General features: G+C 41.0%; 1 protein-coding gene across 3 annotated transcripts in view; it reads left to right on the forward strand.

Annotated features, from left to right (window-relative positions):
* Nucleotides 1–25,644, forward strand: part of ARHGAP31 (Rho GTPase activating protein 31) — a 123,331-nt gene that overhangs the window by 55,900 nt on the left and 41,787 nt on the right. For all 3 annotated transcript variants that reach the window (XM_055260244.2, XM_063630111.1, XM_063630110.1), the window contains exons 2-3: nt 16,579–16,681; nt 19,946–20,090. In XM_055260244.2, the coding sequence (XP_055116219.2) occupies nt 16,579–16,681; nt 19,946–20,090 (248 nt within the window). The remainder of the gene's footprint in view (nt 1–16,578; nt 16,682–19,945; nt 20,091–25,644) is intronic.

Raw genomic sequence — 25,644 nt, forward strand, 5'->3', positions numbered from 1 at the left:
CTAGATTACTTATATCTAATACAACATAAATGCTATGTAAATAGTTGTTACACTGTATTGTTTAGGCAATAATGACAAGAGAAAAAGCCTGTACGTGTTCAGTACACACACAGCCATCCTTTTTTTTTCTGAATATTTTCAACCCTCAGCTGGCTGAATCCAAGGATGCAGAACCCACAAATATGGGTGGCTGACTGTATATCTGGTGAAAATTACTTCTAAAGACAGTGCTGAGAGCAAAGGTATAACAACTGTGAGTGAGAAGAGGAGTGAGCAGGTTTGGATAATTGCGATATCTGGCCTCTGAAATGAATGCTGGTTCCCCATAGGAGGCATTTCAGAGAATACGAAGTAATTTTTGAGCTGCAAAACTTCAGGATAAAAGCTTGAATATCATCACCCCTTGCTGTTTTAACAAACCACAAATTGCTACTATTTTTTGCCTGATTTTATATAAGGAATAATATATTATCTATAAAGGTAAAAGTGTAGTCTCTCTGCAGAAAGTGTATCTTTTTTTTGGGATCTGTCAGAGATACAGAGAGAAAATTGAGGAAGAGACCAATGTGAGTCTCCAAAATATTTTACATCTTATCCCTCAAGTATATTCCCTGGGGCAAAACAGAAGCTCATAGAAATTCAAATATCTTGATTTGCATGATAAAACAATGTCCAGAAACCTAGGCACTGCAGCAGAGCTTGGTGTCCCATTTTTGGTGAGTTATTCTATTTGAGGTTACTGTAAAAGCCCTAGGGAGGACTTCTCTGGGCTGGTTCTGAAGAACGCAGGAGAGAAGCATCTCCTGGGGACAATTTCCATCCTGGACGAAGAATGCAAAGGCAGAAGGGGTGTTCTGAAGAGAACTGTGGGGAGTTTACGTGATTAGAGAGGGTGATGTTGGGGTAGGGGTCACGAAGAACTTAGCATTCCTTGCTATAGACAAACAATTAGATCTGTGTTTTGAAAAGCTCATTGGAGCAGCTGGCAGGCAGCTGGATTGAAGAGACTCCTGGAGTCCTGATAACAATGGGCTGTCCCTCCTCCCTGGCCTCTTCAATTGTTCCATGAACCTCTCCCAAATTTAACAAACTATTTAAAGAAGATCTCCAAGTGTAGCCCCTAGAATTTGCAGGGGAATCTTCTGGAGTTTGCACTCTTCTTAAGCTCCTGGGAGGCCCCTTTGCTCAGAAATATATGAGAACCTCCAGGAGAATGGTTTCTGGGCAGGCTTCCCTGCTTCCATTTCCACTATTGAGAATGGTCATCTATTCAAGCCCTGAGTCTTGTGGTAAATTTTCTGTACATAGATGGATAATCTTAAAGCATGAACACCAAAGAGATTTCAGTGCTAATAGAAGGGGATGAGATTTGGTGATTTTTTTTCTTTTGCTCATCTTTATTTTTAACTTGCACTACTTGTAGAATAAGAAAAATGTTAACTAAAATAAATGTAATGAGCACTCTGTATTTGCAAACACTGAACAAGCTCATGGAAGAAATGAATTGCCTGACAAGGGTTACAAACTGCAGGGAAGTGCCGTTGTTTTCAGCAGGAAAGAGAGGCCTGGTAACAACAGGAAGCGCTGGGAGGCCTCAGTACCAAGGCTTCCAAGCAAAGCGGTTCTGGAAACAATGGCTGCCTGTGGCTCGGGAATATTGGGCAGGAAATGAAAGGATGCTGGGGTGGGGGCTGGGGCACAGCGAGGAACTGATAAGCTTTACCTGGCTGTTCTTCACATAATCGTAGCTGGCCCAAGATGACGTCATTTTTTATAAATGCTCCCCATCTCCCATCAGTAAAATTGATTTTAGAAAAATACAAAAACGAGAAGCCCCCAGAATGGTTTCCGTAGGTCTGGAAACCATTAGGAAGCTCTACAGCCTGGGAAACCAGAGGGTACAATAAGCAAAAGAAGGGATTTCTCACTCTTAGGGCATGGTCAGATCAGTGCGGAGAGGACCTTCAGAAGAACTAGGCATCTTTTAGAGCTAAGTCCCTGGAGGATTCCAGCTTCCATAAAAATAAAAATAGCCTTGGGGTTAAGGGGAGTCTAGCCATACCAAAGGAGGTATGTCTAAACCTCTTGAGATTGAAGTTTGTATTTTATTTAACAGAAATTTCCGTTTATATGGATGGAGTGAGCTGGGGAACCATTAACATTACAAATGAGAAACAAAAACAAAACAAACAAACAAAAAATTACCCTAATGTTTTGTCCTGAAAGACCTAGCTGTAAACCAGAGCTGGTAGGAGTCAGGACCTGAACACTGGCAGATAGAAATCGAATCTGCCTTCTTAATTTCCAGCCCAGCCTCTCCTCCCAGTGTCATCCAAGAAGCTGACAGATCCTGGAAGGAGGTTAGACCTGGAAGAAACATAAGGATCCAGAAATAATTTGGATCCAGAACTTGTTTCTAGCACAGATGAAAGTCTGAGGCTGGCAGTGGCTGATTTGCTGGAGGACATACAACTGGTTCATTTTGCTGTAACTGATGGGTACCCCAGCACCTACTGCCTGGAAGATACCTAGGGGAATTCAAAGAAGAGGAAAGTTACTCTCCTAAAATGTCAAGAATCTCATACATGTAGATTAGGGCAAGAATCCATGTTTCTTAATTCGTTATCTAAGTCCTTGTCTCTCATCAAGTTGCACTTAGTTGTGAAGTCAGTCTCTACCTTCTGCTGCTTTCTGGTCTTCCCCATTCTTGGTCTGTGACTTGGTTTCCCTAGTGTGGAGGTTATGCTTATAAAATGTACTGGAAAGTGCATGAATTTTGGATTCAAACAGACTTATAAACTGCACCCCAGTTTGCCACTAGCTGTTTGAGCTTGGACAAGTTGTCTAACCATACAGAATGTTAGCTTCCCATCTGAAAACAGGAGTAGTAATGCCTACATCTCAGAGTTTTAAGAATTAAATGAAATAATGATGGTTAATTCATTCCCATAACCAGCCATGAGGTATGCAAGAAAAAAAAAAGAGGTGGCCTGGACACACTCAGAGTAGAAAAAAATTTACATTGTCCTCATTCTTAAGATGATCAGTGTTAGTGAAGCATACAGTTCAAGAAATAAGTTTGCTTCTCTCTCATCAATCTGCTCAGTTCACGACCTTCTCCCCTGGGGCTCACTCTCAGGCACATGCGGCCATTCTCTGTATCCATTAGCACTTAAGAGCCTCCACCAGTGGTATCCCAAGGAGCAGGTGGCAAGAAAGCTGCTCATCCAGTAAATAAAACCTTGATCAGGTGATTCCACTGATGTGCGCTTTATGCAGTTAAACTGAGGATTTAAATGATTTTAAATGAGTTGTTGTTGCCTAGGAATGTGCTAGGGATTGACTGAGATCTTTCTGTCCTCCATCAGCAGTCCCATGGAGTGAGTGATGTCTGCCCCTACAAATCTCCTAATAACAAAGCTTTCTCCACAGACAGTAGAAAGGATGAACCACATAAGTCTTTATCGACTACACAAAGCCCAGCAGCTTCATCAATGGGACAAAACCCTTCCGTACAGTTTCTGTGTACAAGATGAACAGGGCCAGCTCTAAGACCAAGGTCACATGGGGACGTCTTGCAGGTTTGTTTTCTATGTTCACAGCATTTGAACCTTTTTCTCTACTCAGCACCACCCTTCCTCAGCCACAACCACTTCCACCCCAAACACACACACCCAGAGGCACCCTGTGGGAGTCCTTCCTAAGCTCTCCCCACTGGCTCATTTGCTACTGATGACATGTGGACCCAGACACTTTCACCACTCTCAACCAGTCTTTTATGTGTGAGTCAGATAGGCTCTTATCTTTCCTAAAGAAATTTCAGGCAAAAGCTAGAAAAGAGTGAGTCCTCTCACTTCCCCTTTCGTTGACAAACCACGAGAGGTTGTCCCTTCTGACCCTAAAGGGACTCCTTATTTTTTTCTTTTTGTGGCAAGTCTTTTCTTCTAGATTACCTCCCCTCCCTCTTCACACACACACACACACACACACACACACAGGCCTATTTCTTTGAAGGGAAGAACTACAGGGTTGGCCCTGATGAGGAAGCTGAAGGTCTAGTCCCAAAGCTGCCTGTATTGGACATTATTCTACAGGCAATGGGGAGCTATTGATTATTTTGGTGTAGGGGAGCTTTGCCATCAAGGTGGTGTTTTAGAAAGATTTATCTGGAAGTAGAAATCAAGATAGAATGCAATCTTCCCAGGCAGTCAGTAAAAACGCCCCCAAGTTCCCTAATGTTTCTCTTCCACTGGACTGGTCTAGCCAGCATTCCTGGAATTCACCACATTATTTCTTGCCTTTCACCTTGTTTATACTATTCTCTGTTTCCTGCCCCAAAAGAAAGTGTACGACATTTACTAAGTACTTACTATATGCTAGGCACTTACATGAGTGGTCTGCATGTATTGTAATGTATATTGCATCACGTCAATTACATCATATGATAGCATCTCACATCATATCACATCATCCCTCTGCACCAGTGTCAGAGTTCTTATTGCAGCACCTTGACTTGTCCTTTATCCACTTAGCTCACAACATTGTGAGCCCCTGAGCATGAGGGTCCTGTCTCAGCACTCCCCAACGTGGTCCCTCTCAAGACAGCTGGCTCTCTATAAATGCACACAACTTCCTGTTCTTGTTCAACATCTAAAAGCTCTGCCTGACTTCCCCACCAGCTGTGATCTTTTTAAAAGAACTTTTGTTACAATTTTTGTGCCTGTCTAGGGCCCTTAGCAGATTTTATTTGATATTTTCATACTGGCCAAATTACTTAATACCTTTGAGCTTCAGTTTCTTCATTCACAAAACAGAGATAAATACCTCCCTCATAAGGTGACTGTGAGGATTGCACTGGGTACAAATAATTGATAAGAAGTGTATAGCTAGGCTGGGTGCGGTGGCTCACGTCTGTAAGCCCAGCACTTTGGGAGGCCGAGGCGGGTGGATCACGAGGTCAGGAGTTCAAGACCAGCCTGGCCAAGATGGTGAAACCCTGTCTCTAATAAAAATACAAAAAATTAGCTGGGCGTGGTGGTACGTGCCTGTAATCTCAGCTGCTCCAGAGGCTGAGGCAGAGAATTGCTTAAACCTGGAAGGGCAGTGAGCCAAGATCACGCCACTGCACTCCAGCCTGGGCGACAGTGCGAGACTCCGTCTCAAAAAAACAAAACAAAACAAAAGTGTATAGCTCAGGGACCAGTAAATACTAGGTTCACAATAATTACCCATTCCCTTCTTGGCTTCTTGAGGGCAAAGATCTTACTACCTTTTGTTCCTCTAGATGGGCCCTCAGTGCATCTGCTTTGGTAGAAGGAGAATCGCTGTCATTGGGAAAGAGACAGCGTTGGCAGCAGAGACCTGAGGGCCCCCGGCAGGGATAAGTCACAGAGCGGACCAGAGGAGGACCTGGACACCTCTGCAGGAAAGTGCTGGTTTGGCTTGGCATCTGAGCCTAAAAATGAGGAAGGCAGGGACCCCCAGCCGGGGAACCGGGCTCCAGGCTGCCTTGCTCAGCAGGATAGTAGAGCTAGTCCTCAGCCATCCTAGGCCAGCAGGTTGGGCAAATATTTCTGCTTCACAAGGGGTAATAACTTCAACAGGGTCACTGGAAAGGACTTCAGCAAACATTTAGAACTTCGGTCACTGATTTCAGAAGCCCCTCCATCTTCCTAAATGAAATTTGTTTTTCAAAATCCCATTTCTTTCTTTTAAAAAAAATATTTTTACTATATCCCCTTCACAGAAAATTTAGAAAAGCAAAATTAAAAATAGAGAAAAGCAAAAATCATTTATTTTCTACCACTTAGCAGTAACTACTATTAACATCTCAGTGTGTGTGTGTGTGTGTGTGTGTGTGTGTTTGTGGTTTGTGTGTGTGTGTGTGTGAGGCAGAGTTTTGCCCTTGTTGCCCAGGCTAGAGTGCAATGGCACAATCTCAGCTCACTGCAACCTCCGCCTGCCTCCCGAGTTCAAGCGATTCTCCTGCCTCAGCCTCCCGAGTAGCTGGGATTACAGGCACCACCCACCACGCCGGGCTAATTTTTTTTTTTTTTTTTGTATTTTTTAGCAGAGACGGAGTTTCACCATGTTGGTCAGGCTGGTCTCAAACTCCTGACCTCAGGTGATCCACCTGCCAGTGTGTGTCATTTTTTATTATTTAATATACTGGGAAAGAGATAGTTTTAAAGAGACATTCTGTACTCTATATTTATATATAATTTTAACTTTTCAACCATTTTTTGCTATTTTTTTTCAAAAGGAACTTAAAAATAGATATTAACCATGAGCTGTTGAACACTTAAAGATCAGGCCTGCAGTGGTAGGATTTCAGGCATTTTGGCAGTCAACGGCAAGGAGCCAATCTACTCTCCTCAAATCACACCTCCAAAGTTGCCACCATAGGACCTGCCTTCCTGTTGGGGAGTGTTTGAACCATGGTAGGGGTAACTTAGGGCTTTTTCTATTCTTCATCACTTGTGGTATCACAGAAAAAGCATGGGCTTTGGCAGCACACAAACCTGGGTTTGGATCCCAACTCTGGCACTTGCTAGCTGCAGGCCATTGAGCAATTTATCTATTCTCTCTGAGAATCAACTTTCTTATTTTCAAAATGGAGATCATTTTGTCTGTTTCATGGGTTGTCTACAGTTAGAGAATGGAGAATGCTATAAAACAAACAAACAAATAAAAACCCACCTAAAACCATGCCTGACACATAGTAACTATTTTCTTTGAGGAATCCAGATAGCAAAGGAGCACAGAAAATCCATCTGGAGAAAAATGACCAAGCTCCTGTTCAGGAAAACATTTTGAGTGCTTCTGTTTTCTTTTTTTTTTTAATTTCTTTTTTTATTATACTTTAAGCTCTAGGGTACGTGTGCACAACGTGCAGGTTTGTTACATAGGTATACATGTGCCATGTTGGTGTGCTGCACTCATTAACTCGTCATTTGCATTAGGTATATCTCTAATGCTGTCCCCCCCCATCCCCCCATCCCACGACAGGCCCCGCCCGGTGTGTGATGTTCTCCACCCTGTGTCCAAGTGATCTCATTGTTCAATTCCAATCTATGAGTGAGAACATGCAGTGTTTGGTTTTCTGTCCTTGCGATAGTTTGCTCAGAATGATGGTTTCCGGCTTCATCCATGTCCCTACAAAGGACATGAACTCATCCTTTTTATGGCTGCATAGTATTCCATAGTGTATATGTGCCACATTTTCTTAATCCAGTCTGTCACTGATGGACATTTGGATTGGTTCCAAGTCTTTGCTATTGTGAATAGTGAGTGTTTCTGTTTTCAAGGCTATGCTAGATGAATAAGACACAGGACTGTCCTCATTGTCCCCAAGGAGCTCACAACTTAGTAATGGAGATGAATCAGAAACAAGCAACACCTCATGCTTGGTGCTAGACACAGAGTAGGCTTGCAGTAAATATTTGCAGGATTAAATTTATTCTGACAATTTTCTTCAGAAAAGGTAATATATTCCTATAGTTCAAAATTCAAAAGTACAAAAGAATATATAGTGAGAAGTCTCTCTCTTACTCAAAGGGCTAGCCCCAGCTTCCAGTTTCTTTCCCGCAGACAACTAAAATTATTGCTTTCTTATTTATTCTTCCGTAGATATTGAATGCATATATAAATAGATGTGTATATTTAATCTTTCATTCTCTCTTAACAACAACAACAAAAAAAAAACAACCATGGCTGGGCACGGTGGCTCACACCTATAATCCCAGCACTTTGGGAGGCCGAGGCAGGTAGATCACCTGAGGTCTGGAGTTCAAGACCAGCCTGGCCAACGTGGTGAAACCCAGTCTCTACTAAAAATACAAAAACTAGCCAGGTGTGGTGGCACACACCTGTAATCCCAGCTACTCAGGAGGCTAAGGCAGGAGAATCACTTGAACCCGGGAGGCAGAGGTTGCAGTGAGCAGAGATTATGCCACTGTGCCACTGCACTCCAGCCTGGGTGACAGAGCAAGACTCTGTCTCAAAAAAAAAAAGGGAAAAAGCAACCAGATGCTAGCATACCATTATTCTGGATTCTGGTCTGCTAACAATATCTTGTTCTTTTTGCCTAACAACATATCTGAGACCACTCTATGTCTGTACATAAAAGTTTTCTCATTCTTTTTAGTGACCACATAGTGTTCCACTATGTGAATCTTCCATTATTTATGTTAGCAACCTGCTATTGATGACAATCTTGTGCAATTATGAAAACTGCTGTAATAAATAGCCTTGCACATACCGTACATGTCACATGTACAAGAATATCTATGGGATAAATTTCTAGAAGAACGACTGGGTCAAAAGCTATGTGTACTTATAATTTTAATAGATACTGTCAAATTGCCCTCCAGAGGTTGTATCAACCTCCCCTGCCAGTTGCAATGCATGATAGCCTTGCCAACACTGTGTGTTAACAAACTTAGGTACCTTTGCCAATCTGAGAAGTGAAAAATGATATATCAGTGCAGTTTTAATTTGCAGTGGAATTGAATTTAGATAATTCTAGAAAGTGCCACAAAGGGAGGAGGCACAGGAGAGATGAGAACATGGAGGAAGGAGAACCTAGTTCTGCCTGAGGAAGGCTTTATAGAGAAGTTGAGGCTTGAGCTGAATCCCAAAAGATAAGCAGGAGGAGTTTCTCAGTGGAGAAGAGGCAGTGGGCTCAGACGAGGGAATATCGGGTGCAAAGCTGGGAAGGTGTGAAGGTGCAGAGCATATTCAGGAAGTGGCAGGCTGTCCACCGTGGCTGGAACACGGCATTCCTGTGTGGGGCTGAGAGGGAGGGAGAGCTCAGCAATCAGTGATGAGACTGGCAGGGGGGAGTGTGGCAAGATTGTGGAAAACCTCCTAGGCCTCCCTCTAAATCAAATCTCAGTTTTTACAAGATAAAATATATTCCCTGTCTGTAGGAACTAAAGAGAAAACAGAACTAAAGCCCATTCTCCCCAAAATGAATTCGAAAGTGAGATAATAATAAAACAATCGCTTTGAATCCTGTAGGGAAAATGAGAAGTACAGTATAAACACTTCTCACTCTTTTTTTCCTCTTTTTCTCCTGGAAGGAGGTTATACTTGAGTTAAATGTATACAGTTTCTAACTAACAGTTCCCAAAGGGTGGTTTCAAAAATGTTCTGAGCCAGATAATGGTCTAGTTTCTCAAAGGATAGTGCTCCTTTGGATTTGTATGTTCTCATCTACAACAATAAGAAACAGTTGCATTACTTACAACATCACTCTTTATGCATGTGAATAATGATGAACCATTATTCTAATAACCAATGATGAAGGATGCGGATGATAGAAATCAGAAATAAGAAGCTTTTTTCCTGATACAAAAAGCACAAGCAACAAAAGAGAAACATAGATAAATTGGACTTCACTGAAATGTAAAACTTCTGTGCTTAAGAACACCATCAAGAAAGTGAAAAGACCACCCACAGCATAGGAGAAAATATTTGCCAATCATAGGTCTAATAAGAGTCTAGAATTCAGAATATATAGAGAAATCTTATAACCCAGCAAAGACCACCCAACTAAAAATGGACAAATTATCCAAATAGACATTTCTTCAAAAGAGATATACAAATGGCCAGTAAGCATAAGAAAAGATGTTCTACATTGTTAGTTATCGGGGAAATGCAAACCAAACTACAGTGATACCACTTCACAACTACTAGGATGACAATAAAAAAGATAGACAATAACAAGTATTGACAAGGATATGGAAAATTGGAACCCTCATCCATTGCTGGTGGGAATGTAAAATGGCACAACTATTGTGGAAAACAGTTTGGCAGTGCCTCAAAAGTTAAACGTAGAGTCACCATACAACCTAGCCATTTCACCCCTTGGATATATATCCAAGAGAATTGAAAACATATATCCATACAAAAACGTGTACGTAAAGGTTCATAGCAACAATATTCCTAATAGCAAAAAGTGGAAATAACTCAAATTTCTATCAACTGGTGAATGAATAAACAAAATGAAGGCTTTATTTGGAATTTTATTCAGCCATAAAAATGAATGAAATACTGACACATGCTACAACATGGACGGACCTTGAAAACACTATGCTAAATGAAAGAAGTCCATCACAAAGGCCAATATTTTAAGATCTCATTTATCGCAAATGTCCAAAACGGGCAAACCCATAGAAAATAGAACATTGATGAGTGGCTGTTGGAGCTGGGAGAAGGGGAAATGGGCAGTAACTGCTAACGGATATGGGTTCCTTTCTTGAGAGATGAAAATGTTCTGGAATTAATGTGATGGTTGCTTAACTTGTGAATACGCTAAAAATCACTTAGTCGTACACTTTAAAGGGTGAATTATATGGTATTTTAATTATATCTCAGGTTTTTTGTTTTTAACTGTTTTTTTTTTTTGAGAGTCTCACTCACTCTGTCACCCAGGCTAGAGTGCAATGGTGTGATCTCAGCTCACTGCAACCTCTGATTCCTAGGTTCAAGCGATTCTCCTGCCTCAGCCTCCTGAGTAGCTGGGATTACAGGCCTGCACCACCATGCCCGGCTAGTTTTTGTAGTTTTAGTAGAGACGAGGTTTCACTGTATTGGGTAGGCTGGTCTTGAACTCCGGACCTCAGGTGATCCACCTGCCTTGGCCTCCCAAAGTGCTGGGATTATAGGCAGCCCGAGCCACTGTGACTGGCCTATATCTCAGGTTTAAAAAGAAAAAATAAAAGGTTTAAAAGGAAACTTTTCTCCAAGGAGGACAAGCCAAAGCCTCAACATATTTTTAAAATTTTTTTCTTAGAAAATTAGAAAGTGGTTCATTTGTTTTTTTTTTAAAGAACAGAACACATTATACTTTGTTAAATAAATACCACAACTTTTCAACATTTATTTAATTCCACATTAAGCCAGGAGGAAGAGACTAGAAAGAAGTTAAAACAGGGAGGAGGAAGGAGACTCAGAGGGAAAATTGGGGTGGGCCGTGACCTCCAGGAAAGGAGAGCCTCGCAGAGGCCAGGGAGGAGCATGGGACAGAGGAGTGGAACAGGGATGGGGAAAGGATGGGACAGGAGCAAATAATAGAGGCTGGCAGAGAGAGCTCTTGGATTCTCGGGGGGGAAATGTGTGCATCACAACAGATGCTCACAGGATTTCTTCCTGTGCAGTGTCTTGTCTCCCTCATTATCTTACCCTCTTCCCTCAAGTATCATTATTCTTTGCCCACCAGCAGCTCTTGGTCCTTTTTATTACCTCAAACAAGATGATGAACATATCCATCATGCCCAAATGTTTCCTCGGGCTCCTTTGTCATTCCTATCCTGCCTCTTCCCTGCTTTCTCTTCCTAGAAGTTAGTTTGCATTTTCTAGAGTTTTACGTAAATGGAATCCTACCCTATGTAGTCTTTCATAGTCTGGCTTCTATCACCCAGCCGAGTGTCTTTGAGCTGCACTCACAGGCTTTATCACTCCTTGTTGTTGCCAAGTATATTATATTGTGTGTACACACCACTAGACTTTACTTTGAAGGTCAGGAATGCAAGACCCAGAGAGGGGACGAAATCTGACCAAGTCAAGACCTTAACAAAATCCAGAATGGAGATGGGGGAGTGCCTGTTTCCCTAAAACACAAACGCCATTTGCACTATGAAAGAATGTGGCTACCACAACTACATAAATGACCAAATACAACTGTGCTTCTTTCAATCTCTGTCTCCAGGTCTGATCAGGTCCCAGGCACACAGGGAACTGAGGCAGCTTAGCAGTGTTATGACTTCTGGGGGTGACTTCGAGAAATGTTTGACTTCTGGCCTTTTCTGCACTAAACCCTTCAAGAGGTTAGGACTTGAGGAAAACACGCCATGTTATTTATAAGTGTAAAATATCTGTTAGTTGTAAATAAATAAAACAAATGACTTTATAATGTTTTATAAACTGTAAAGCATCAATCAAAGGCAAGATTTTCTTTTCTCTCAGAAACCACTTCGAGTTGTATTTTGTGCTCAGATTAAAATTTCACATTTAAGATAACTGATCTAGGAAAAACAAAACAAAACAAGGGAGTTAGAGGGCCATCGGTGAAATGATTCTAAGAAGCTGTAATATTATGTCATCAGCAGCAACTATGTGTACCTCTGTAGGAGGAGACTCAAAGTTCTATGGGCCCGGGATGAATCCCACAGAATGAGCTCTGTGACTCTGACCTCCAGCGTCAGTCCTTCCCATGCCTAAATCGACAATAGAAGCTTTCTTTCTGTCTATAACTACTCAGCTATTTTGATCAAGCTTCTACCCTGTCCAGAATCCTAGGGTGTCCCCAATCTGATAGGACCCCCAGGACAATAGTTTAAAGAATTCTGAGACTTTGAGACTTAACAATAGCCACTGCAACACTACCCTCCAGGGCTATTTGCAGACCGTTGCTACTCTGAGTGTGAGCTGCGGATTAGCAGTACCTGCATGACCTGCAATTTGTTAGAAAGGCAAATTCTCAATACTCCTACCACCTGCCTCCCTACTGAATTGCAATATGCATATCAGTGAAATCCCCAGGTGATTTTATGCACATTAAGGTATGTGAGAAGCCCTGGTCTAGACTAGTGGTTCTTCAACATTCCTTTTTTTTTTTTAAAGACAGAGTCAGAGTCTAGCTTTGTCGCCCAGGCTGGAGTGCAGTGGCGCAATCTTGGCTCACTGCAACCTCTGCCTCCCAGGTTCAAGTGATTCTCCTACCTCAGGCTCCCAAGTAGCTGGGAGTACAGGCACCCACCACCACACCTGGCAAATTTTTGCATTTTTAGTAGAGATGGGATTTCACAGTGTTGGGTCAGGCTGATCTCGAACTCCTGACCTCATGTGATCCACCCACTTTGGCCTCCCAAAGTGTTGGGATTACAGGCGTGAGCCACTGCGCCCGGCGGTTCTTCAACTTTCGAGTACATCAGAATCATCCAGAGGATGCCAGGCTGCAGGACTTGATCCAGGGACCACAGTCTGAGAACCACTGCTCTAACGTCTAGAGCTGGATGATTACACAGAGAGATTGAGTCCTTTCCCATTACTGAGTAACAAAGATGGAGAATTCCCACATCTTCCAACTCAGCCCAAGATGAGAAATGCAGGAAAGCTAACACTTCACAGTGACTGGGACCATGACCTCTTTCCTTGGGTTGTTTTAACATTGCCTCCCACTTAAACAAAGTCATGGACAATAGGTTCTAAGGCCTTTGTACCAAAGCCAGAATAAATTTATGGCAGAGGCTCTGTCTCAGAATGTGTTTTCCCACCTTTGAGACAAATGGAGCCTGTAGTGCTGCAGCTGAGAGCTATGGTACTGGGAGGTCCCTGTCTGAGAACGGGGTGGAACAGGTTGGTTACCCTGTACTGCCCCTTTTGTGAAGTGTTCTTTATCAAGTTCCTTAGAGTCCAAGGCTTTTGTGCTTGACTCCTCCTTGTGAGTGTTCTGAGTTCTGAAGTCCACTTGTGCCCTGTGCAGCACAGCAGCCATGCACTGTGGTATGGACTTGAAATGCAGAACACCCTGAGGGCAAAGCACAGCTCCCAGACTGCTAACTCACAACCCATACACTGTTAGATCCTACTGCCTCTGTGCTGCAAAGATATACCTACATGCACAGAAAAGACATCCCGTGGAAGCAAAATTACTCTCAAATCAAAAAATGTGCTGAAGAAGGACACAACAGCCATTCTAAGAAGTAGAGATGAGGCCAGGCGTGGTGGCTCATGCCTGTAATCCCAGCACTTTGGGAGGCTGAGGCAGGTGGATCACCTGAGATCAGGAGTTCAAGACCAGCCTGGCCAACATAGTGAAACCCTGTCTCTACGAAAAATGCAAAAATTAGCTGGGCACGGTAGCAGGCACCTGTAATCCCAGCTACTCGGGAGGCTGAGGCAGGAGAATCACTTGAAACTGGGAGGCCAAGGTTGCAGTGGGCTGAGATCACACCATTGCACTCCAGCCTGGATGACAAGAGCGAAACTCTGTCTCAAAAAAAAAAAAAAAAAAGGGAAGTAGAGATGAGTTTTGACCTGTACGAGGTTGGTCATCTACCTCAAGTGCCCATTGGATGGGAAGAGGCAAGCTGTGTTTTCACCAAGAAAATCAGATTATACTTTTATATTATAGATAAGTTACAAGCAGAAATAATATTGGTCATTGTGGAATGCTTCTTATATGCCAGGGTCTGTGCCAAATATTTGTAAGTTATTATTTCAGTCCTAGCTACAAGATTAATATCACTATTGTCCTCCTTTTACACACATGGAAACTAAGAAACAGAACCCTTATATATTTTGCCCAAGGTTACAAAAGCAGTTTGGTATCCAAATCTGCACTCTCCACCATAGACTGTATGGTGGCAGGTTACCGAACAGTGAGGTGTGGTGGGGAAAGAGTCAACCATCATTGTTCACAACAGGGATTTTGAGAGACAGAGAAAGAGAGAGAGAGACTTTAAGTATCATTGAACTGTTTCCATTTATCTATCTATTTGCATGAGCATGGGAAACAAAATCTCACCAAGGACCCTATTTTATAAAACAGATCAAATCATAGCTCTTCTGGTTGAAGACAGGCAGAGGCTCTGGACCCCTGCCCGCTGCCACAGCATCCCCCATCACACACTACTCCCACTCTGCTCACTCCTAGGAAGTGGTTCCACTTCTGTGGTCTCTGGCGGTTCCACCTCTGGTCTCTGGCCTCAATGTTTCCAATTCCAAGTCCATTCCCTGAGGGGCAAACCATGGATGTGTGCTGGAGGGGAACCCTCTGGGAATGCACAGCCTTTGAGAGGCAGCAGAATAAGTATGGTGAACTTTATTGAGCACTTAAAATTACAGTTACTTGAAGGCCACAAGGGAAAGGAATGCTTAGAGCACGTCATAATAGGGAATTCAGGTAGAATGTTGAGTCCGAATGCCTTGTGTCTACCCACATAAAGATCCAGTCCAGCTTAGAATTGTGTGTAGGCATGAGTATAGGTAATAAGCATTAATGAATTAGCATTGGTCTAATCTACAGCATTAATGGATTAAGCATGTGTTGGAAGTGTGAGCACAATAATAGCCCAAGCGTTAATTCATGGAGGTCCCACATCACTGTGGCAGCCTCAAGAAGCCACTGAAGACCTCAGAGCCTTCAGTGGGTTGTTTGGTGGGTTAGGTTGTTCTATCCCAAACCACCATTCACAGCACTCTCACAGGGGGGGAACTCAAGTGCATCTGTCCAGGGACCAAAGTGGCAAGTTGTCTGCTGCTCTCTCTGTACCATCCAGAAGGCCTATATCTGCCCCTCTGGGTCACTGAGCTGGCTGGTTCTCTCAAAGTCAGCCGCCAGGAGAGAACAGCACAGCCAGACCCTTCTGCCAGGGCACTGAACCTCTAGAGAGACAGGAACTCAGGAGGCCCTGTCAGTTCCTGCCTTTTTATGTTGTCCATTAAATCAATGACTGGTTTTGATCCATGATGGGGGGCGGGGGGGGGTTGGAGGTGGGGGTACCGTTCTTACCTTAAAAAAAAAAACACTTTATCACTTTAACCTTTAAATCACCTTCGACATTCTGGCAGATTTTCTTCCAGTTTTTTTTCCTTCAAATTTTTTTTAATCTAAACTGAATTTACAATGTATATTCAATTTGTTGAAGATTTTTTCTTCTAAAAAAATGGAATTGTAAGCATTTTCCAATGTATTAATTATTTTTTACAAGCAACAGGTAATCATGAGTGACTTAAGCAAATTTGCCTGTGCCTTGATGTCCTCATGTTTAGAATAAAGCAGTGGCTCTCTAATTTTTGCATGCATCAGAGTCACCCAGAGGGTTGTTAAAAGGCACAGACAGCTGAGCTCCACCCCAAAATTTCTGAGTTAATAGGTCGGGAGTGGGGCCTGAAGATTTGCATTTCCAACTTCCCAGGAGATGCTGATGCTGCTGGTCAGAAGACCATACTTGGAGGACAATGAAATGAAGAGACCGAGTTGTGGAATGTCCAAGCTCACCACTGGTCTCAAAAGCTAAGTTTTTGAAGATTTTTAAAAATTCTTTAAAAAAAACAATTCTTGGCCAGGCGTAGTGGCTCACACCTATAATCCCAGTTCTTTTGGAGGCCTAGGCGGGTGGATCACCTGAAGTCAAGTGTTGGAGACCAGCCTGGTCAACATGGCGAAACCCAGTTCTCTACTAAAAATACAAAAATTGGCTTGGCGTCATGGCGGGTGCCTGTAATCCCAGCTACTTGGGAGCCTGAGGCAGGAGAATTGCTTGAACCCAGGAGGTGGAGGTTGCAGTGAGCCAAGATTGCGCCACTGCACTCCAGCCTGGGCAACAGAGCAATTTTCAAAAACAAAACAAAACAAAAAAACAATTCTTTAGCAACGCCCTATGATTTTTTTCTTTAATACGAAAGGAACGTCACCTACCACTTACAAGTAATCGTTTCCGCTTGTAAGTCATATGAGTTCCATGCTTACATCTCTTTGAAGGTACCTGGATTTTTAAAAGGAAATCTTTAAAAGACAGGCAGACTTACATCTAATACCTAATTGTTTTTTTCTTTTCCTTTACATAGTTCCATATGTTTTGAAGAGCTGTGCAGAATTTATAGAGACTCACGGCATCGTGGATGGAATCTATCGGCTTTCAGGAGTCACCTCAAACATACAACGGCTGAGGTAAGCTAAAAGAATAGCCCTGGCCGGGCGCGGTGGCTCACGCCTGTAATCCCAGCACTTTGGGAGGCCGAGGCGGGCGGATCATGAGGTCAGGAGATCGAGACCATCCTGGCTAACACGGTGAAACCCCGTCTCTACTAAAAAAATACAAAAAATTAGCTGGGCGCGGTGGCGGGCGCCTGTAGTCCCAGCTACTCCGGAAGCTGAGGCAGGAAAATGGCGTGAACCCGGGAGGCGGAGCTTGCAGGGAGCCGAGATTGCGCCACTGCACTCCGGCCTGGGCAACAGAGCGAGATTCTGTCTCAAAAAAAAAAAAAAAGAATAACCCTAAAAGAATTCTCCCATGATTCCTCCTGTGTCCATGCGTCTGTCCACCGGTGTCCAGAGTATTAAAAACCCAAAGGAACTGAGGGAAGTGTGGCAGCACCGAAGATCAGATGCAGTGGTTTTCAGATGCCTGACTGTTCTTAATCTAATCAGGAAACTCTCCAGCTTTCCAACAAAAGCTCCTAAGGCTTTCAATCTTTTCTTTGTCTTGCACTAGATATATTCTTCTTAGGTGAATTTGATTTAGCTCAAATGATTTAAATTACAAGTTAAGGAAAACGTGATTTATTATCATTTGCTGGCCTGCCCAAAGCTCAGTTAGACTAGGTTCCTGTTACTTAGTGTTCAGAACCCTGAGGTCCATGTCAGTTTTTCTGCTGGCACACCCTCAAATTTGATGTTTTGTCTGGTTGAGAAATCAGAAGCCTATATGATTGTGCATGTCTCTAATTGATGCTAGGATTTTAAAAATTACTGATAGGTGAAAAAAATAAAAAATAATAAAAATAAAAAATAAATTACTGATGGGTGAACTATTTCCAATTCTATGTATTTATCCTAAATATTTGGAAGAAATTTCTATCACATTAAATAAAGAGGGCAAAACGTTTTATACAAAACACAGTATGTGTGTGTTTTATATATATACAGAGAGTATATAGAAAATAGAGTATATATATATATATAATTTTACATGACTTAAACAATAGATTTACATATTTTGCATATTGTTCCTTAACACCAAAATGAACATAATTTAATGTTATTTCAATTATAACATTTTATTATTACCTATATTTATTATATGTTCTTTAGTTATAAATGTAGACTTTTAAGACAAAAAAATTCTTATTACAAGGTTAATATGTAAAATTTAATAAGTTGTGCAGGTAATTCAGTTTTCATATTCTTTCTCTTGTTTGGTTTCTGCCCTTTTCCTCCAGATTTGGATTGTAATTAAATTATACCAAAAAAAAGAGCATCTTTTTTTTTTCCTAGAGAAGTCATAGCTGTTAAAAAAAATAATTGGTTTGTTGCAGCCATAGATTTTAATGAATCTATGTGTTTACATAATTTCACTAATTTACTAGTACTCCATTTATTAGAGTTTCAATGGCAAATACTTCTTAATGGTTGGAAATATACCACACAGTAGGTAGCATCCTGGAAGGACACTTGGGTAGTAACGAATTATTTTTTATTTCAGCACTGACCTTATCCTTGACAAGAGAAATCTTTGGCTAAATAAATGAATAAGCTCTAGATTGCTCTTGTTCTGCTCTCTTAAAAACATTCTTTTTTTAAAAGAGAACTATGCCAAGAGAACATAGCATGGCATAGTTCTCTTTTAAAACATAGCATGGGCCAGGCGCAGTGGCTCACGCCTGTAATCCCAGCACTTTGGGAGGCCAAGACAGGTGGATCACCTGAAGTCAGGAGTTCGAGACAAGCCTGGCCAACATGATGAAACTCCGTCTCTACTAAAAATACAAAAATTAGCCGGGCGTGGTGGTGGGCGCCTGTAATCCCAACTACTCGGGAGGCTGAGGCAGAAGAATCGCTTGAACCTGGGAGGCAGAGGTTGCAGCGAGCCAAGATTGTGCCAGCCTGGGCGACAGCAGTGAAACTCCGTCTAAAAAAAAAAAAAAAAAAAAAAAATAGCATGGCATAGATCTCTTTTCAAAGCCCCACTCAGTTTCTTTCAGGTTCTGAAAGTATCAGGGATTTCCCTACCCTTCATTAAGGGGGGAGGCCCAGAAAACAGGAGAATGGGTAGCGAGCTGTTTCAAAAATGCTCATTCTGAGAATACTGTTGACTTTGTCACCAACTGGATGACTAAGTGAATAGTCTCAAAAAGCTTAACTTCTCTTCTATATTAAAGTTAAAATTTGTCATTTTTTAAGCAGATTTTAATTTATAAGTATTAATATATATATTATTTGAGGCAGTATATTCATGTAACCTTTTTAGGAAATGTTTTCTAAATGTTTTTCAGGCCTGGAATTGGATGATGTTCCAAGACATCCCACTATAGATTGTTTAAGAAGATATTTATAAATTCATCTGTCCTGTAGGAGTCACCATCAGGCAGCCTAGAAGGTTCTATTGAGCACCAAAAACATAGTTGATTAGGCTGGGCATGGTGGCTCACGCCTGTAATCCCAGCACTTTGGGAGGCTGAGGTGGTCAGATCACGAGGTCAAGAGATCGAGACTATCCTGGCTAACATGGTGAAACCCCATCTCCACTAAAAATACAAAAAATTAGCCGGGTATGGTGGCAGGCGCATGTAGTCCCAGCTACTCAGAGGCTGAAGCAGGAGAATCACTTGAACCCAGGAGGCGGAGGTTGCAGTGAGCCAAGATTGCGCTACTACACTCCAGACTGGGTGACAGAGCGAGACTCTATCTCAAAAAAAAAAAAAAAGAAAAAGAAAAGAAAAAAAAACAAGATAGTCAATTAAATTTCTCAAGCTTTGGGTTTGAGTCTTCAGATAAAACAAGTTTGTAGACAGGGATATATGGAGATGAGCGACAACAACCTGACCTACCCTAGTTTCGGTCTCTTCTGTAAGAAAGGGAAATTCATCAATATTTTGGAAAAACTGAAATCTCAATAGGACTTTTTGGCAAATTGTGTTGATATTTCCCCAATGTTCATAACCAAGACTGCAGACCTGATGCCATGGGTAATCCATTTATAAATGAGCATTATGTCTTTCTAATCACAGCAGATTTTGCAAGAAGATCCAGACCTGAAGTGGAAGTCTTCCTGTGACTTCCTAGGGCCTGGAGTAGAAGATCTTTTTGAATTAAGGTCAAAAATATAGTCAGAATCAGCAGTTTAGGGTCTTTTCACCCCTAAGCAGCCAAGCAGCTGCTGACATGGAACACACACTCCCTGGGATTGTTATGTCTCCGTCTGTGTTGTTTCAGGCAAGAGTTTGGCTCAGATCAATGTCCAGATCTGACAAGGGAAGTGTACCTCCAGGACATCCACTGTGTGGGCTCGCTCTGCAAGCTCTACTTTAGGGAGCTGCCCAACCCCCTCCTGACTTATGAGCTCTATGAGAAATTCACGGTGAGTGTTTGGATTTCCATTATGGTTACTGGGTGGGATGCATGGATGGGCCAAGAAGAGTTTCAGCACTAAAATAACAATAATAACACTCACCAGATGGTTGACATTATCTTAGCATGGTGAGGGAAGTAGGATAATATGGTAAGGAAAATAGGGTGGTGGAACTGTTTGCTAAATTTTTCTTTCTTGAATTTTCAGAATCATGTTGTTTGTTTTAAGAGCTGGGTTGAATTATCTCCATGTTTATTCAACTGAATGTGCCTTATTGTATAGGGAGGAAACTGAGAACCCCAGAAGTAAAGTGGCTGGCCCAAGGTCACACAGCAGAGGCAGGACAGGAACCTGAGACTCCTCATGCTACACCCATTGCTAGCTTTTTTATCAGACCATTCCCTCTGTGTTTCTTTTGTGGGTTGGGGAAAGACGTGGGTGGGTAGAGAGGGGAGAGGGAACAAACAAATATCAAGAGGGGTCAGAAAGCTGGGAAGAGAAAAGAATATGAGAAAAACAGCCAAGAGGGAGAGCAGGATAGGTCAGTGAGTTGGACTGGTGGAGAGGATGGATGGGCATTAGCAAAACACCTAAGTAGCAGCTGTATGGTCACCAAATAGGGCACACCCATAGGAAAGTAGAAAGAAGAATAAATGCTTAAAGGATGACTGTAGAGATAGCGTGAAAAACATGGCTTAAACATTTGGCTGCATGGGAGAAGGTGTAGAGTAGGCAGAGGGCTGGGTTTAACCAAGGTTGCGGTTCACCTGGCAAAGAGGGATGAGGGAGATGAGAGCGTGTGCTGGGGACATTGAAATAATTGACCATGGAATTTAGTGTAGATACAAAAAGAAGTGAGGGCACAAGGTAGTTGAGTAACAGTGTAAAAGTAGATCATCCCAGTGAAGTCAGTGGAGTGTTGAAGTATGGTAGTTAGAGAGGGATGTTTGAAAGTGAGACTATGGCGAGGTTACAGTTTTGGGTAAGGACCAGATCTAGTCACTAATAGTGGGAGGGAACCTTTCTCATGGCTCCTGTAATAAATTTGTTTTGAGTATATGAAAGGTTCTTCAATTTGAAATGATACAGGAAATACAGGAATAAATGAATGCTATTTCTTAAAAATGGGCTTGGGCTGTAAAAATATGTTTAGGAGTTTTCAGTGGTATAAGGAAATACTCAAATGATAATTGAAGAAAAACTAAACACACAACTGTATATTAAGAAAGGAATAAAAGGAAAGATGTTCAAAAGACTAAAAGACTAACAGCTATTCATCTCAGTGATGGGATTTCAGACGGTTTTTCCTGTTTCTTTAACTTTCATAATTTTGCCCACTAAAAATATATTAGTTTTTAGCAAACAACAACAACAACAAAACCATCTTCTGGTTATGTATACTTAAAGAATTTAAAAAAGGAAAAACAAAATCAAGAAATAGGGGGAGAAATGAAGATTAAAAAAAAAGAAAAAATAGTCCAAAACACATTAAAAAATGGGCATAAATGTTGACCTCTAGAGAAGTCAACATGTACCAGCTGGCACAGAGCTGTCATTGGTTATGGGACCCTTCTCCTTTAGATCTAAGGCAGAAGGTAAAGAAGCCCCCTATCTGCATGGCTAAGTTGTAAATAATGGTATCCCCTACTCATGGAACCACAGAAGAGTCTTTCCTAGGAACCAAGAAGAAAGGTGTGAGCTTCATGTGGGTCTGTCAGATTATAATCACTTTCACCATATGTAAGTATTTGGTCATTTTAAGAGTAATCCTATTTAATAAAAGACATTATGAAAAATGAAGGAAAGTAGAAAGGAACCGTTGGTCTGTCTCCTTAAAGACCAAAGACAACTACAGTTAACATGCTGTGGGTATTCTTTCCAGAGTGTTTTTGTTGTGGTTTGTGTTTTGTTTTCCAAAATCAAAATAAAATTTTATTGCAAAAATTAAAGTAATATAGAAATGTATAAAGGAGAAAGTATAAATCTCAAATCACCTGGAATTCCATACTCCAGGCATATTTGCTATTAACAGATCGAACAGATATTAACTATATCTGTAGTAATAGATGTTAACAGATCTCAACACACACACACTCACACACACTCACTTGTCAGTACTACATATTGCTGTTTGGCGGATGCTTTTAATTCAACAGTGTGATCATCTTTGAGTGTTAAGAAATACAGGAAGACACTGTGTTTACAGCATTCTCTCATATGTGCCATGATTTCTGACACCAAGCTCCCACTGATGGACATTTAGCTTTTTCATTTCTCAAGACGTTCCTTTTATAAACATTATAATACACATTTTTTTCACCTATATTTTTACACTGTTTTTTTGTTTATATCCTTAGAGAAAAATCATTGAAGTAGATTTGCTGAGTAAAAAGTTCTTGTTTAAAATTTTGTCACAAATTGCCAGTCTGTCCTCCAGAAAGACAAAGAATGCTCTTTTCCCTGCAGACTTTCCAACCCTGGGTATTTCCAATTGGTTAAATTATTTGTTGACCTGAATCAACTAAAAATAATACCTTATTGTTGCTTTAATTTGTGTGTAAGACTTTATTGTTTTCAATATAGTCGTAATCCTCTTATCAGTACCATATTATCATCTTTGAATATGACAGAATGGAATATCATTACGTTAATGAACTGAATCAGTCTAATTTCTTTTAACTAATATCTCATTCTATTATAGTTGGGGGTAGATAGGAATTCTTTGTCTAGAAACTTTAGAAATACAATTTCTCCTTAGCCCTTGTCTACAGGCTCAGAATGAGACCCGTATTTATCTCTCCCTTCTCCTGTTCCCTGATATTGCTAATCATTCTGTTTTCTCACAGCAACTGAAAAATACCAAGGCAGCTTTTCAACCTGCTGTCAGATTTGAAGGAAATCTGACATTGTATTTAAACAGTTTATTTGACACTAAAAAACAGGGATGTTTTGTTATGACAACTAACTCTATATACATAGGACCTAGTGAAGTTAACTATGTTGGGGAATGTATCATTTAATAGATTTCTTTGATCACAGATAATATAAGTAAACCTTCAGGGGTATGGAAATAGCTCTATTACATTGTCACACATTCTCCCTGTAGTTTACTTAAAACTACTTGCACAGCTAAAGTAGAATAATACCTTTTTTTAACTTTTATTTTAGGTTCGGGGTACATGTTCAGGTTTGTTATATAGGTAAACTTGTGTCACAGGGGTTCATTGTACAGATTATTTTGTCACCCAGGTACTAAGCCTACTCCCAATCAAGTAGTCCCCAATGTCTGTTGTTCCTCTCTTTGTGTCCATGTGTTCTCATCATTTAGCTCCCACTTATAAGTGAGAACATGCACTATTTGGTTTTCTGTTCCTGCATTAGTTTGCTAAGGATAATGGCCCCCAGCTTCATCCATGTTCCTGCAAAGGACAGGATCTCATTCTTTTTTATGGCTGCTTAGTATTCCATGGTATATATGTACCATATTTTCTTTATCCAATCTGCCGCTGATGGGCATTTAGGTTGATTCCGTGTCTTCGCTATTGCAAATAGCACTGCAATGAACATATGTGTGTATGTGTCTTATGGTAGAACAATTTATGTTCCTTTGGATATATACCCATTAGTGGGATAGCTGGGTCGAATAATAGTTCTGTTTTTAGCTCTTCGAGGAATCACCACACTGCTTTCCACAACAATTGAATTGATTTACACTCCCAACAGTGTATGTATAAGTGTTCTCATTTCTCCGCAACCTCACCGGCATCTGTTATTTCTGACTTTTTTTTTTTTTTTTTTTTTTTGAGATGGAGTCTCACTCTTGATGCCCAGGCTGGAGTGCAGTGGTGTGATCTCAACTCACTTCAACCTCTGCCTCCTGGGTTCAAGCTATTCTCCTGCCTCAGTCTCCTGAGTAGCTGGGATTACAGGCACTCGCCACCACACCCGCTAATTTTTGTACTTTTAGTAGAGATGGGGTTTCGCCACGTTGGCCAGCTGGCCTTGAACTTCTGACCTCAGGTGATCCACCCACCTTGGCCTCCCAAAGTGCTGGGATTACAGGCGTGAACCACCGTACCCGGCCTATTTTTGACTTTTTAATAATAGCCATAGAAGAATATCTTAATGGAATGCTGAGAGAATTAGAAAAAGTATTAATGGACTAATAATACTAATAATGATAATAGCTGTCATTAATTGAGTGCTTACTATATGATAAACTCATTATAAATATTATTTCATTTAATTCTCAAAATAACCTTATGAGGTAGGTTTTATTGTCTCTGTTATACAGATCATTAAAATGAGGTTCGGGGTTACTCTTGCCTGGGGTGGTACAGCTAGTAGGTGGAAGTAAAGATGTAGTTCTGTCTCATAACTCCCACACTACTTGAAAGTAGAGTTAATGACACTTAATTAAGGCTCAAGTATTAAATAACTTAATATGAAATAAAGTAATGAAGGAACAATGCCATAAACAGTACTAGGAAAATTGGCTATCTATTGCAAAAGGAGAAAATCAAGTTTCATCTTTACCATTTAGCAGATTTCAGGGTGGAGAAGGGTTTCCTAACCATAAAAGCAAAGGAAAAAAGTCACAAAAAACAAACTTAAGAACGGAACTACACGTAAACTATTTTTCTTTATAAAAATATATTAACACAATTAAAAGGCAAATTACTAAATATAGGAACTATTTACAATAAAGATGACTAGGGATTAATGTTCTTTAATTATAAGGAAGCTATCAATAAAAAGAAGTAAAACATATAATACCTCAATAAACAAGTAAGTGAAGGACCTTGACAGATAATTCCTAAAAAAAGAAATTGAATTATTTAAAAAGTATCAATATATTAGAATAATATAGTTGCACATTAAATAAATAATTTTTAATGTTATCATTTCACACTAGCAAGCCCATGGTGAGACTGGCTTTTTTTGTTTGTTTGTTTTTTGAGATGGAGTCTCGCTCTGTCGCCCAGGCTGGAGAGCAGTGGTGCGATCACGGCTCACTGCAGCCTCCCTAACCTGGGTTCAAGCGATTCTCCTGCCTCAGTCTCCTGAGTAGCTGGGATTACAGGTGCCCGCCACCACGCCCAGCTAATTTTTGTATTTTTAGTAGAGACAGGGTTTCACCATGTTGACCAGGCTAGTCTCAAACTCCTGACCTCCTGCCTCAGCCTCCCAAAGCGCTGGGATTACAGGCGTGAGCCACTGCACCCAGCTGAGACTGGCTTTTTTATAGTTTTCTGTTGGAAGTGTAAATTGGTTGGACGTCTCCAAAAGTCATATGAAATTACTGTCAAGAATACTCAAATGCTCATATTCTTTAATCCAGTAACTCTATTGCTAGGACTGCATTCTAGGGTGACAATCAGATGTGCACACAAATAGTTGATGTACAAATACGTCCATTGCAATATTATATACAATATCAACATTTTGGAGAGTACATGTCTAACAATGGGAGATGATTTAAATAAATGATAAATCTATTATTGTTAAAACTGTGTAGCCATGAAAAGTCACAGTTCTGAAAAACGTTTACTGACCATATGAT

The sequence above is a fragment of the Symphalangus syndactylus genome, chromosome 21 (genome assembly GCF_028878055.3).
Source record: "Symphalangus syndactylus isolate Jambi chromosome 21, NHGRI_mSymSyn1-v2.1_pri, whole genome shotgun sequence".
In the NCBI taxonomy this organism is placed as follows: domain Eukaryota; kingdom Metazoa; phylum Chordata; class Mammalia; order Primates; family Hylobatidae; genus Symphalangus; species Symphalangus syndactylus.